Source organism: Stegostoma tigrinum, chromosome 26 (genome assembly GCF_030684315.1).
Source record: "Stegostoma tigrinum isolate sSteTig4 chromosome 26, sSteTig4.hap1, whole genome shotgun sequence".
Classification (NCBI taxonomy): Eukaryota; Metazoa; Chordata; class Chondrichthyes; order Orectolobiformes; family Stegostomatidae; genus Stegostoma; species Stegostoma tigrinum.
In genome coordinates, this window is record NC_081379.1 from 40,938,540 (window position 1) to 40,953,480 (window position 14,941).

Sequence of the window (14,941 nt, forward strand, 5' to 3'; positions counted from 1 at the left end):
ACACACACACACACACACACACACACACACACACACACAGGGATCCACACACACACACACACACAGAGGGATACACACACACAGCGGGATCCACACACACACACACACACACATACACACACACACACACACACACACACACACACAGAGGTATCCACACACGCGCGCGCATACAGAGGGATCCACACACACGCGCGCGCACACACACACGCATCCACACAGGCATCCACACACACACGGATCCACACACACACACGGGCCCACACACACACGGACGCACACACACACACACACACACACAGGGATCCACACACACACAAGGATCCACACACACACACACACACACACAGAGGGATCCATACACACACACAGACTCACGGGGATCCACACACATAGACACACAGACGGATCCAGACACAGACACACAGGGATACACACACACACAGGGATCCACATACACGCACACAGGGATCCACACACGCACACACAGGGATCCACACACGCACACAGGGATCCACACACGCACACACACACAGGGATCCACACACACACACAGGGATTCACACACACAGGGATCCACACACACACACACAGAGGGATCCACACACGTGTGCGCATACGGAGGGATCCACACACACACGCGCGCGCACACACACACGCATCCACACACACGCGCACACACACAGATCCACACACACACACACGGATCCAGTCACAGACACACAGGGATGCACAGACACACACAGAGGGATCCACACACACACACACACGGACTCACAAGGATCCACACACACACACAGACTCACGGTGATCCACACACACAAACACACAGAGGGATCCAGACACAGACTCACAGGGATACACAGACACTCACAGAGGGATCCACACACACATACTGAGCGATACACACACACACACACACACACACACACACACACACACACACACACACACACACACACACACACACACACACAGAGGGATCCACACACACACACACACAGATCCAAACACACACACAGGGATACACACACACACACACACACAGGGATCCACACACGTGTGCGCATACAGAGGGATCCACACACACACGCACACACACACAGATCCACACACACACACACGGATCCAGTCACAGACACACAGGGATGCACAGACACACACAGAGGGATCCACACACACACACACACACACACACACACACGGACTCACAGGGATCCACACACACACATGGACTCACAGGGATCCACACACACAAACACACAGAGGGATCCAGACACAGACACACAGGGATACACAGACACTCACAGAGGGATCCACACATACACACACAGGGATCCATATACACACACACACACACACACACAGGGATCCATATACACACAGACACACACACAAACACAGGGAACCACACACACTCACACATACACACACACACACACACGTACAGGGATCCCCCCACACAAACACACAGGGGTCCCCACACACACACACACACACATACAGGGATCCCCCCACACAAACACACAGGGCTCCCCACACACACACACACAGTGATCCACACACACACACACACAAACACAGGGATCCACACACACACAGTGATCCACACACACACATACAAATACAAACACAAGAATCCACTCACACACAAACACACACACAGGGATACACACACACACACACACACACAGGGATCCACATACACATGCAGGGATACACACACACACACACACACACACAGAGGGATCCACACACACGCGCGCATACAGAGGGATCCACACAGACACACACACACACACCCACAGACACACGTATCCACACACAGACACAGATCCACACACACACAAACACAGATCCACACACACAAACACAGATACATACACACAAACACAGATGCACACACACACAAACACGGATCCACACACAGGGAACCACACACACACGTAGGGATCCACACACAGGGATCCATGCACACACACACACACACACACACGGTCTCATGGGGTTCCACACACACACACGGACTCACGGGGCTCCACACACACACAGGGATCCACACACACACAAACACACACACACACAGGGATATATACACACAGGAATCCACACACACACACAGGGATCCCAACACACAGTGATCCACACACACACACAGGGATCCACACACACACAGACACAGGGATCCACACACACACACAGGATCCACACACACAGGGATCCCAACACACAGTGATCCACACACACACACAGGGATCCACACATACACAGTGGGATCCACACACACAGGGATATATACACACAGGGATCCACACACACACACACAGGATCCACACACACAGGGGTCCCAACACACAGTGATCCCCACACACACACACACACACACAGGGATCCACACATACACAGTGGGATCCACACACACAGGGATATATACACACATGGATCCACACACACACACATGGATCCACACACACACACACAGGGATCCGCGCGCGGGCACACACACACAAACACACACGCGCGTGCGCGTGCACACACACACACACACACAGAGGGATCCATATGCACACCGGGATCCACACACACACAGGGATTCCCACACACACACACACAGGGATCCACACACACACAGAGGGATACACACACAGCGGGATCCACACACACACACACACACACACACACACACACAGAGAGGGATCCACACACACGCACGCATACAGAGGGATCCACACACACACACAGAGGGATCCACACATACACACACAGGGATCCATATACACACAGACACACACACAAACACAGGGAACCACACACACTCACACATACACACACACACATACAGGGATCCCCCCACACAAAAACACAGGGGTCCCCCCACACACACACACATACACACACACACACATACAGGGATCCCCCCACACAAACACACAGGGCTCCCCACACACACACACACACACACACACACACACACATACAAATACAAACACAAGAATCCACTCACACACAAACACACACACAGGGATACACACACACACATAAACACAGGGATCCACTCACACACAAACACACACAGGGATATATACACACACACACACACAGAGGGATCCACACACAGAGATCCACACACACACACAGGGATCCACACAAACACACACACACAGAGGGATCCACACACACACAGCCGGATCCACACACACACACAGAGGGACTACACACACCCAGAGGGATACATACACACACACACACACACACACAGGGATCCACTCACACACACACTCAGGGATCCACACACACACACAGGGGGATCCACACACGGATCCCAACACACAGTGATCCACACACACACACACACACAGGGATCCACACACACAGGGATCCATACACACACAGGGATCCATACACACGCACAGGGATACACACACACACAGGGATCCACACACACACACAGACAATAAACAATCCAGATGAGCCTTCAGTGCGAGTTTTGGGAATGTGAAATATCCAGTTCCTCCCGCCCACCGGCGGCCTCAAAGCCCAAAGAGAGGCGAGGGGAGGCCCACCTGAAATCGGCAACGGAGCCCACTCAGACAGATAGTTCCACACCGAGACCCTCCTGAACCGGCTCGAAGCCGCCCCCTGGCGGCCCGCATGCAGGTTTAATCCAGCGCGGACACTTTTCCTGGAAAGATCTCTCTGGCTCGCTCCGTTATCTTTCCAATAATTCCATAGCGCCCCGTATTCCCTTTGAAAGCCGTCTGAGCCCAAGGCCAAAACCCTATAAGCGATATTGCACTACTTAAGGCAGACATTCAAAGCAGACGCAATATAGATAGGGTCCCAGCGCTCAGGGCTGTCTGGCCCCAGCCAGATTTCACACCGAGCAGATATTCACACGCACTCCCGTAGACCCCACTCCCGGGGTTTTGGCAAATCAGGAAAGTACCACTCACAGCCCCAATGGCATGCCCCCGCCCCGTGCAATACTTCTTCAGCGGGACTGTTCTTCCCACCATGCCCTTCCTCGTCCCCAGTTCCAGCCTTGTCTATGAAAAACAGATCTCCACGCCGAGCGCTATTTTTGAAGAGATTCCCTCTTGCATGTAAAGTGGAGTTGAACACCATAAAATGGGAGGGCAGGGAAGAGATTGTACAGTAAGAGAACGGACAGTAAGCGAAATGTGGGTGTGGAAAATGAGGTTGCTACTAACATCTCCATCACACCCCCCACCCCCAACGGCCGGGTCTGTACTGCACTGGATGGGGCAGAATGGCCTGGGGGTGGGAGGTGTGGAATGGAGACAATGCAGCTTCATGACGAGATTTTTGGCTCACTTCAGGCGCTCAGCATTACGGGGAACCTTCTTCCCAGCCACCCAGCCCCCGCTCTCCGTGAGCCTGTAGGATTCCTCACGTTCCACACGCCGCTGACAAGTGGTTGCTCTGCTTTGATCTTTATGTGAGGCATCACATCATTTGGCGAAATCAACTCTGTTAAGCACCCTGCCCTCCCCATCCCCCACCCTCGGGTCTCCTGTTGCGAATTCCTGAAGCAGACGGTGAGGGGGAAAGAGGGCGAACCCCAGGCCTCCCGAAAACTCCCGACTCCACCGAGCCAGGAAATGCAATGTAGGGAGAACCTTTCAGAACATAACACCTGCAGGGTGTTCGAGCCTCCTCTCCTTGCTACCAGCACTCCCACCACACCACCCAAACAGTATCAGGTATACGCCCAAGCTTCCACTCAAAAACTATCTCGTCTGTACCGGATGGTGTTTAGAGGGAGATGGGAGTGGGTGGGATCTGATTGAAACCAGAGGCCAGGACTCCAGTGGGCTGCCCCAGAGAGAAGTGAGAGGGAGAAATTTCCTCAGAGGGTGGTGACTCAGGGAACGCATTACCGCAGAAAGAGGCCAAGTCATTTGAGTGTAAATTAGGACAAGACCGTGAGACGACCGAAGCGCGTTATGGGGAGAAGGCAGGAGGATGGGTCTATCGGTGGAACCGTCTAATCCCAGCTCCTTTTTTTTAATGGTCCACCCAGTCCCGTTCCGGTTGCTCCCGCCCTTCACCGGCCCCCGGGTTCAGCAATCCCCTTCCTCAGGGCAAGGGAACACTCTGCCCATCTGCGCCCTGCAAGCAATGTCCGAGGAACAGTAATGCAGGCTGTAAACTTCCTACTGAGGGCTCCTTTGCGATTCTGACGGAGGAAATCTGCCCATTGCTCGTGGGGGGGGGGGGGGGGGGAGACTGCCAGTGGCGATTAAACCATCGACTGGGAAAATGAAGAGGGAACTTATTGACTTTTAGTTACAAGCGAGTGATGCCGAGTGCACCCTGTTAACGCTGCGGCGGGTTCTGTAGTTTAAATTCTCAATGGGTATGGCTTTGCAGAAGATCCATTCATACGCCCCTACCCCACCCAGAACAAAAGCAAGACGGTTACTCTGTTCGGAGCCAATTCGTGACCCCCGAGTGAACACTGACCAGGAGAGCTCACCATCCAGCGCCTGCTGTAGCGGACGCCGAGTATTCCCGTCTGCCCTCCCCCAGCGCCGGCTTACAAAAGAGGGGCAAGGTTACATTTCTGTGGCGCCCTAAGAGGAGTAGTTTCGCAATCCAGCGTCGGATCGGCGCAGCAGAGGCTCGGGGAAGGCAGCACGACATTGCGAGCGGGACTCACTCCCTCTCCCCTCTCGCCAAAGCTGCCGGCTTGTTTTAAGGGGTGGGGGAGGGAAGGAGAGAGACAGAAATACCGGTTTTTATACTTCAACCTCCTGAGCCTCTACCGCCAACCCATTCTGGGAGAGGGGGAAGTGAGACAGGGTCTGGGCATGTGGACAGGAAAGGGACAGCGTTACGCGAAAGAATTTCAAGATGTTTTCAAACAAGACTTGGCAAACCGTGGCAGCGGGCTTTATAGGAGGGAGGAGGTGGGATGGCGGGGTGGGGGGGCTGAGGAAATAAGATCCCGGAATAAGGAGCAGAGAGAGAACTCCTGAGAGGACAGGTCCGTGGAATATAAGCCCCTTACTGAGAGCCTGCAGCTCCATTCGCAGCGTAGTGGTAAAATCACACACAAAACACCCTCCATCACATCCAACTCAGTTCACTTCTTAAAGCCCAGTCATAAGGCTACTGCTTTATTTGTTTCAAACAGCAATGCAGCCGCTGATTTTTTTTTTGTCTGTTCTGTTTTAAAAAGAAGTATTTTATATATCGCATTCGTCTCTTGAAATCTCACTTGGCCCAATATTGAGTAGACACAGGTACACCAGCAGATGCGACTGGGAATCTGGTTGACCCTGGCCAGGAATGCAGCTTACCGCTGCCTGGGATTTTCCGCTTCTCCACCATCGCCCCCCCCCCCCCCACCTCTCATTACATGTACCTAAATGACTGAAGCACAGTGCCCAATTTCAGCTGAAAATGCTGACCGACACGGTGAGGTTTGACATGTTCGATGAAGTGGCTTGATTTTTTTTTCTGGTTGCACCGGGGAGACTACACCCTCAGCAGCGGGCACAAGCGGCCGCCATATTGTAGATCTGCTCAGCCTCATCCTCGGCAAAAGCTCTTTTGCTGTTTTTGCCCCAGGTCTGACACCTTCCAAAGAGCCATCTTGTAGATCCGAGCCGCCCCAGCACTCCCTCCAGTGACAATCCCCATTCGGAGATACAACTGGACCAAGTGAATTAACAGCCCCTTTTCAAACAACAAAACGGCCAGGAACAACACGGTGGCTGACTCATATTTTCCTCGCGAACTCATCATCATCTTCACCGATGATGTGGCGAATAGGTTTAGTCAGAGGCTAGGAATGAGTCTCCTTAACTGACTGCGCAAGTCAACCAGCTAACAATTGCCGCAGGAAAGTAAGGGTCCCGAAGCTAGAGTGCGAAAGGCCCAGGCGCACAATGGCCTCACTGTGTGTTAGATGTCTCAAAACTCCAGCATTAAAACTTCCCCAATTCTGCGCAAGGAGTTACTGTGCGGTTCGCTTTTACTTTTTATCTCTCTCTCTCTTGCAAACCCCGTTGCATTTCTATAGCTGCCCGGGCACCAGCTGGATTGAAAAGGAGGGAAAAATTCGCGGCAGCACCTCGCATCGTGCTGTTGCGTGGCGTCCATACACACTGAGCCTGGCTACTGCACCCGTGCGACACACAAGCGAATGTGGTCAATCTTCAGCCCCAGAATTTACAATGTCTTCACCCGCCGCCCTGCACGTTACTTTTTTTTAAGAAAGGAAACTTTCCAATATTTGGGTTCACAGCGATCAAATGGTAACTACTGCGACCATCGTGTGTGGGGGGCGGAAGGAGGATCTGCAAAAGCTGAGGATTGACCGACAGCCATGCGGTCAGCTCTGACCAGGCTCAGCAAGTTTAAAAATGGCAGCATTTGACCTGCAGGAATAAACACGGCCTCCCCTGCGAGCGGAGCATTTACTGAGGGAGCTCGGGTGGGGGGTGGGGGCGGGAGGGCATGGCATCTCACACCGCGAATTTCAGTACGGAATCTGAACGGCTTGATCCGCGTCCAACGGACAGAGGCACGGCGTAAACAGCGAGGCGGGGTTGGTCACACAGACGAACAGCGGGCCCGTTTCACCGGATGGGCACACCGCGACCGCCCCGCAACTTTTTCGGACTGGCTCATGGCGTGAGGCCAGCGGGCACAGCGTGGGATCATTTCAGAGAGACAACCCGCCGGCTGGATATAACGAACACTGAACATTTCTGCTCACGCTTAACAACCAGTTGGAAACAGTTATTATTGAAACTGCAATGCAAGCGTGCGTGAGAAAATCATTCGCATTTGCCCCCCCCCCCCCCCCGTTATAATGTTTCCCTGCCTGAACAAATATGTTTTTTTTCATCTCAACAGGGCGAAACCTTACAGATGGACTTTGTCTGGGGTGGGGGGGGTTGAGAATTTTTTTTAAGTTCCCACTGATCGCCGAATAATTCATTAAACTTGGTGGATTTTGTTTTAAAGTTGCTGTGTAGTGAGAGTCCGGCCATATCACAGGGTTTTCCCTACTGGTACCAAACTGAGCGCACGTCTATATATAAACCATAGGCGGCTGGTTCGAGGTGGCGCCCACTCTTCTAGTTACACCCGAATAGAATCCACTCCGTGCATTCCAACAATGCACACTTCAGCAGCACTCAGCAAGCTCTTACACGAACTATTCAACTCGCATGCTTCTTTTTTTAAGAAAAAAGACTACAACACACACACACACAGTCATAAACAGGCTGTGACCTGCTCTCGGACCGAAACCACACAGCTCCCTCTCCCTGAAGCAGACACGATTCTCCCGGTTTCGTCTCAGCTCCACATGTACAAATCACAGGGTGTCCCGGGACATTTCATGGCGAAACATTCTTCCTAAGAGCAAGCAACAGCCTGTCTCAAAATACCCTTTATCAGAAGAGTCGCCCTCTCTCACTAAGACCTTCCCCTCTAATACACAGTACACAAAAAAAACCTACTCCTCCCCGGAATCACAGATTCCCCCCACACCCCCAATCGGATAGGTTTTTATTTTAAAAAAGACACTAAAATCGTAGTTTCCCGTTTGTGAATCGATATGCTCATACACAGGATAGCCCTATAACGCAGAAGGAAGTCCGAATATTTGCAGCAGGCTGGGGGACTGAGCGAGATACATAGTCAGCTACCTCACCTCCCTCCACCCACACACCCACACAGCGCGGATACCGCGCAGTGGATCAGTCCGGGGTCGGGATGGTGGGATCCATCCATGCTGCGCAAAGCGGGCTAGCCACCATTTCCTCTGCACTGAGGGTCCTGGTATAAATCTATTCCCCTGCCACAGTAAGAGAGTCGCGAATTCTCTCCGTGCCTCAGAAACCTCCCCTCCTCTTTCGTGTTATCTCTAACATCAACGTTATTTAGCGCTTTCGCAGTCTTTCAAAAGAAAACAAGCAACCCCCCTCCATTTTTGTTTGCGTGTGCCAACCCTAGACCATCTCCAGATTTAGCACCAAAACACATTCAAAATTCTTGCTTTACACCACAACCAATCACACGCACTTTCGCGGTCTTGCCTCATTCTTTAATACCTATACTGACCAATAATGACTGGAGAATATTAATTCATTCTAAGTTACTGGGTAAGTCAGTAACTGGACCATCATCACAACGCGAGTGTAACTGTTATGAATCGAACCCATCCAGGACCACTAGGCTACATGCTCAAAGCACAAAGGTATAGGGATGGAAACCAGCCATTTCTAAACACATGCAGCGCAAGTACAACGGTTAACAACACCCATCGAGAACGTCCGTGCCAAGCCAAATCGCTGTTGTGGCTCCCGGTATCAGGGACAGGCCCTTCACTTCACAAACAAAAAAGGTCGAAAGCCTTTGGCTGAAATCACAGGCACTTTACCGCAAGACAATAGCATGAGGGAAATAGACAAGTGACTGAGAAGTTGGAGTTGCTCCAAGCCACATGTCCAGATATCACAATGCGACTCGCAGCCGTTGTACATAACTCAACACCGATTTCATTCAACTTTTTTTTCCTCTTAAAAAGCACCAAGCGCATCAGTTCTGAAGCTCAGCAAACTTTCATCAAGCAATTGCAGCAAAATTATCAGAGGGGGGGAACACGCGCAGATTTGAAATTCCAGACTAATTATCGTGAAATACCATCAACAATGTGGCTGTTACTCTCAGCAAGCATTTCCCCAGCCCCACGTTAAACCAGGCCACGGGCATTCGGCGGTTTTGATTTTTTAATTCCTTCATCCATGTCCCAGGATGTCGGCGGTAATGAGAACTCGCGGTCTGGTGTCTGACGCTTTGACAATACTATTGCACTGCTTAACTGTGTGTACAGTAGTGCAATATTGTCAGAGCCTCCGACAGCAGTCAACCCTGACCCAGGGCTCAATGCACTGTGGGTTAAACTCACATCAACAAACTTACGAGGGAAGGGGTTGTGGAAGTTTGATCTGTGGTAGCTTCCAGTTAACAAAAATGTGCACTTCACACAAAAGGAAATATTATTCCAAACAACAGATTCAGCAAGGCCACAACACAAAAAAAAACAAAATCTACGTTTAATCGGAGATACAAAGCAATCGAGGTTGAGGGAAAAAAACCTGTGGAAAGGAAGTTATCCCCAAATTGATAAGTTATGCAGTCGAAAACAGAATGGGTACAAATACTGATAATAAGACAGGGTTGCAGATCTCACGTGGTCGTAGCTGAAAGTTGTATTCTGCCCTCAACTTGGGAGAGAAAAGATTTTTTTTCTGGGGGGGTGGTAAAGATGGAGAATACTGCCAGCCAATGCCCTTTTTAATATTGCACTGCTTAGCTCATCTCAGTAGTACAACATAAAAAGGGCCCCGGACAACAGACTTCAATAGCAAACAACGCCAAGACCACCCAAAACATGAGGGACTTTCTTCGATCTGACTCCAAAAAACCCACATAAACATAACCTTATCACATGCCTGAAAGAAAGAATTTTTTTTTAAAATGGGAGAACCTAAAAGCCAGCAAACAGTCCAAATCGAGAAACAAAACAAAACTATTTATAAAAGAACGCAATTTTAATGTAAATTTCAAAACTAAAGTGAATAATTTCTATCAATGGAAGAGCAAGTTATTAATCCTGGTAATGCAAACAACAAAAACAAACAAGTTAATGTAATTACAAAAGCAGGTAGCGGTGCGGTCGAAACATAAATAGTTGGTGATATCGTAACAATTTCCTGCCACACAACTTTTACAAAAAAAAGTCCAAAACATCCCCTTCTGCACCGCACACACATACACACACATACATACACACACACACACACACACACACACACACAGTTGCGAAATCTCATTACCTCAACGTTACCACTGACTGGAGCCCCCACGCCGTAAACAGCCGTCCGCGAAACTGCAGAAACTAGTAAAACAGGAATTGCATTGGGAGGGGTCTATCGCCAAACTATTTAAAAGAAAACATATTTACAGAGGAAAAAAAAATCACTGGAGTCCCGAGAACGTCGCGTGGCTGGAGCAGAGATCTCGATCCACTCCGGGAGCATAAGCTTGTCACAGAAGCTTCGCACCAGCGTCACCGCCACCCACCCACCCCCATCCCCGAGGCTTCCATGGAAGCCAACGGTTTGATGTCCCTTTAAAAAAAATTAAGTGGCTCCCAGATCGGGTGAAGAGATATATCGCGTGGCCCGAGCCACTAACATTTGGGATGGGCTGCCAGATTCAAAATTAAATCGAGACCAACAATTAAAAAAAAACAGTCGCTTAACTCAATCAGCAGTGAAATATAAAAATATAAACTAAAACAGGTTTCCCCATGCAGCGTTACCTCCTAGTCCGGCTAAGTTATGAGCCGTGGTTGCTGACACCTCCTGGCTGCTGAGGTTAACCCAGCTTCTCCCTGCGATCACCTATTTTAAAAGCCTAATATTCCCAGTGTGTGTGGCTTTGGAGGGGCGGGGTACTTTGATACGTTCTTTGAGAAAAATAAATCTCCCGATTGCAGACAAGCCATTGCATGGCCTCCCCTCCCCCTCTCTCTTCGAGCCCTGTTTAAGAAGCTGGGGGGTCGGTTTAAAGCCCCCCTTCTCTTCCTTCCTTTTTTTTAGCCCTGAGCTCCCGCCATTTCCATGCAATCACCCGGATGCTACTCGCGGAAAATAAAAAGAGAAACATGCTGAATGGTACCTGCAAGCAGAAAGAGAGAGAAAAAAATAACAAATCAAATAAATGAACGCAGCTCAAAGTTGCACACAAAAAAATGGAGGCGATCGGTGCAACATATTTCCCAAAGTTTTGGTCGCCCGCTCTTCCCGGGACGTGCTGCCGATCGTTGTGCCTTTGCCTGAGGAAGGGGAGGGGGGAATAAAGAGACCGGAGGTGGAGGGGGTTGGGGGGTGAGAAGCGAGGGTCGGGTCGGGCCGGTAGGCAGCATACCCCGGCCCTGGCCACAGCTCTAGCTCCGCCGCCGCCTCCTCCTCCTCCTCCATCTTCAGCACCTTCCGCCCGGCGCCCCGCCCCGCCCTCCACCCACAGATCCCGCCCCCGCAATCCATTGGTCAGGGCAGCCGCCCGCCTACATGACCCCGCCTCCCATTGGCCGCCCGCCTCCTCCGTCCCCGCCAGCCGCCCGCCGCTGATTGGCCGCGCAGCTGACTCGCAACATTCCAGGTAGACAGCGCGAGCGGCCCGCGCTCACTGGCAGCATCGAGGGAGCCGCGTCCATTCACAAAAAAAACCCACACACACACACAGTAGAGCTCAAGGCGCCCTCTCCTCTCCCATTCCGGCCCCTTTTGTGTTTTCTTTCGTGCACTCCCCTTTCTTCCTCCTTGCCCCCCCCCTCAAAACCACACCTCCTGATTTTTTAATATCGATAAAATTGCGGGCACTGGAGGGAGGTTGGAGCACCCCAGCGCTCTCTGAGGCAGAAGGGGAAAGCAGTGAGCTGTGAAATCCCGCATTCCTGTTCGATGGAGCTGAATTAATAGTGTTGTGGAATCGAAAAAGCCTGCCTTTTCAAAAAAAACATATTTAATATCTGTACGGTCTTTCTCCCTCTGCTCTTCAACTCTCCCCTACCTAGTTTTCCAATCCCTCTATCCCCGTGTTTGTCTCTTTCCCCATTTCTATATCTTCCAGTCCCCCATCCCTTCTGTATTTCAGCCGAGACTCCAAAATTTAAATTGTTTGCAGTGAATGCTTGTATATTTCTTTTCATTTAATTTATAACACTGAGCTGGTTACAGCACTTAAAAAGCATAACAATCACCTGTAGATACAACTGTACCAAACCAATGAAGAAGGGTTCTTATAACCGTTTATCAAATATTTCATTTCTAATACACAGCAAGGCACAAATTACAATCAAACACCAGGTTTTAAAACTAATTCACAAACTTTAACGAACGTAAAGAGGGATTGCCTCAGAAATACATTCTTTCGATGCATATTTCTGCAATGATTCAAAATAGTTGCCACAGAACCTTCACCCAGGTTAGCAGGAGGAAACATTTTTGAGTTATCTGAAAGAGCGTGTCAAGTTGCTGCGATTAAAATAAATCTAAAAGTGTCTCAATGAAAGTGAAGATAGCAATCGTTTTAAACATTGCTGGAGTGAAGACAATGAAGAACTGAAACTCCAACATAACATAAAGCTCTAGTATGTGTGCATGTTTTTCCTACTCCACGTGCGTTTACCGTATCTGCACGTTTCATTTTTTTGTACCTTATATTTTAACGCGCCCCTTGTGAAGAGACTGCAGGGCTCCTCGTGGAAAAGCGGATTACATACTAAAACGATGGTTTCATTGAACGCCAATTCGGGAAATTTCATGTTATCCCACTGTTCGTTCATTTCAATTCATGGAGGACGTGCACGTTACGAACGTGTTCAACATCCCCATCCCGGTGCATCTTCATTTAGTGTGTTGGGATCGATGAGCCGAAGTGCAATTGAGATGGGTCCTAATACAATGAAGAGAATTGCCGCTTTAAGAACTTGTTTAGAATGTCAAATCAGCAAGCTGCCGTTTTTTAAAAGAAAGGCGTTGGACGGCTGGGAAGTACACGGCTTCAACCGGCAAGTATTTCACAAGAAAAGCGCTAAGACAAAGGGAAACGTTCCGATATTTTTCTCTCTAAAATCTTTGATGCTCCCTCATGATTGTTAATCAACTGAAAGTTGTAATGTTGTTGCAAAAAAATACTATCAAGAGCAGAATCGATTGCGGGTGACAACAATGCCGCCTCCAAATTAAAACCGCAGATATCGAGATCATTCGTTGAGAACAGATAAGGATAGAGATATCAAAGGATTTACATTCGCTATGCTTGTCGTTAGTTTGCAAAATTCAACAATGAGTTGTTTCAATAGGTAGCAATCTGCTCTCTGTGTTACAGTGAACATGTCACACAGCAATGTATAACATGTAGAGTGACTCCAGGCATAAAACGATTGAATTTCAAGAAAATTGGAAAAGTATCACATGCGATTAATGAGACGAACAAAAACAGCCAATAAATTAACGGAGTGATCATTGGATGGTGCATGATTGTCAAGTGTTTTTCAGCTATATTACAAGTCAATATATGATTCTAGAGGACCATTAATGGACATTGAAGAGCAGATTCACACTGGAATAATTTTAATTGAAAACTGTTAACTAATTGTTTGCATCAACCTCTACACCTAAACACGTGAACAAAAAGTTTCTGGCCCAGGAACAGGGATACTACTATTGTGCCAAAATGATGCATTTGTCTCAAAATGATGGTGCTGAACAATGGATGGTAGATTTATATTGACATAGAATGTATAGTCATGTCCATAAAACCATAAGAAATAGGAACAGAAGAACTAAAGAAGGGTCACTGAGCTCGATATTAACTCTGCTTTCTGTCTACAAGTGCTGCCAAATCTGATGATGTTCTCCAGCAATTTCTGGTGGGAACAGGAATAGGTTATTTCAGCCCCTCAAGCCTGCTCCACCAATCAGTAGGATCATGGCTGATCCAACATTCCTCATGTCTACGTTCCTTAATTTTACCCATAATCCTTAATTCCCTAACTGATGAAGAACCTGTCTATTTCAGCCAGAAACATGCACAAAGACTTTGCCCCCACAGCACTCTGTGGCAAGGCGTTCCAAAGTCTCACAATGCACTGAGAAAAAATTCCTCCCCACCTCAGCCTTAACTTGATGCCCCTTTATTCTAAGAATATGTGCACTGATCTTAGCTCACCATGCTCATCACTCTCAATATCCATATGGTTCATTTTGTAAAGTTCAGAACTGTGCTGGTTCCTCATCTTGATATCTAGTCAATGGGGATTAAAGAGATAGACAATGTGTTCAGAATCAGAGTCCCTAGAGTGTGGAAGGAGGTTATTCAGCTC

At 49.2% G+C, this 14,941-nt stretch overlaps 1 protein-coding gene across 1 annotated transcript in view; it reads right to left on the reverse strand.

Moving 5' to 3' along the window:
• LOC125464317 (uncharacterized) overlaps nt 1-12,879 on the reverse strand; it is a 289,781-nt gene extending 276,902 nt beyond the window's left edge. The window contains exons 1-3 of the mRNA XM_059654840.1: nt 12,833-12,879; nt 11,731-12,178; nt 10,884-10,945 (exon numbers count right to left, since the gene is read on the reverse strand). Coding sequence (XP_059510823.1) covers nt 10,884-10,945; nt 11,731-12,178; nt 12,833-12,879 — 557 coding nt within the window. The remainder of the gene's footprint in view (nt 1-10,883; nt 10,946-11,730; nt 12,179-12,832) is intronic.
• Nucleotides 12,880-14,941: the final 2,062 nt, after the last annotated feature.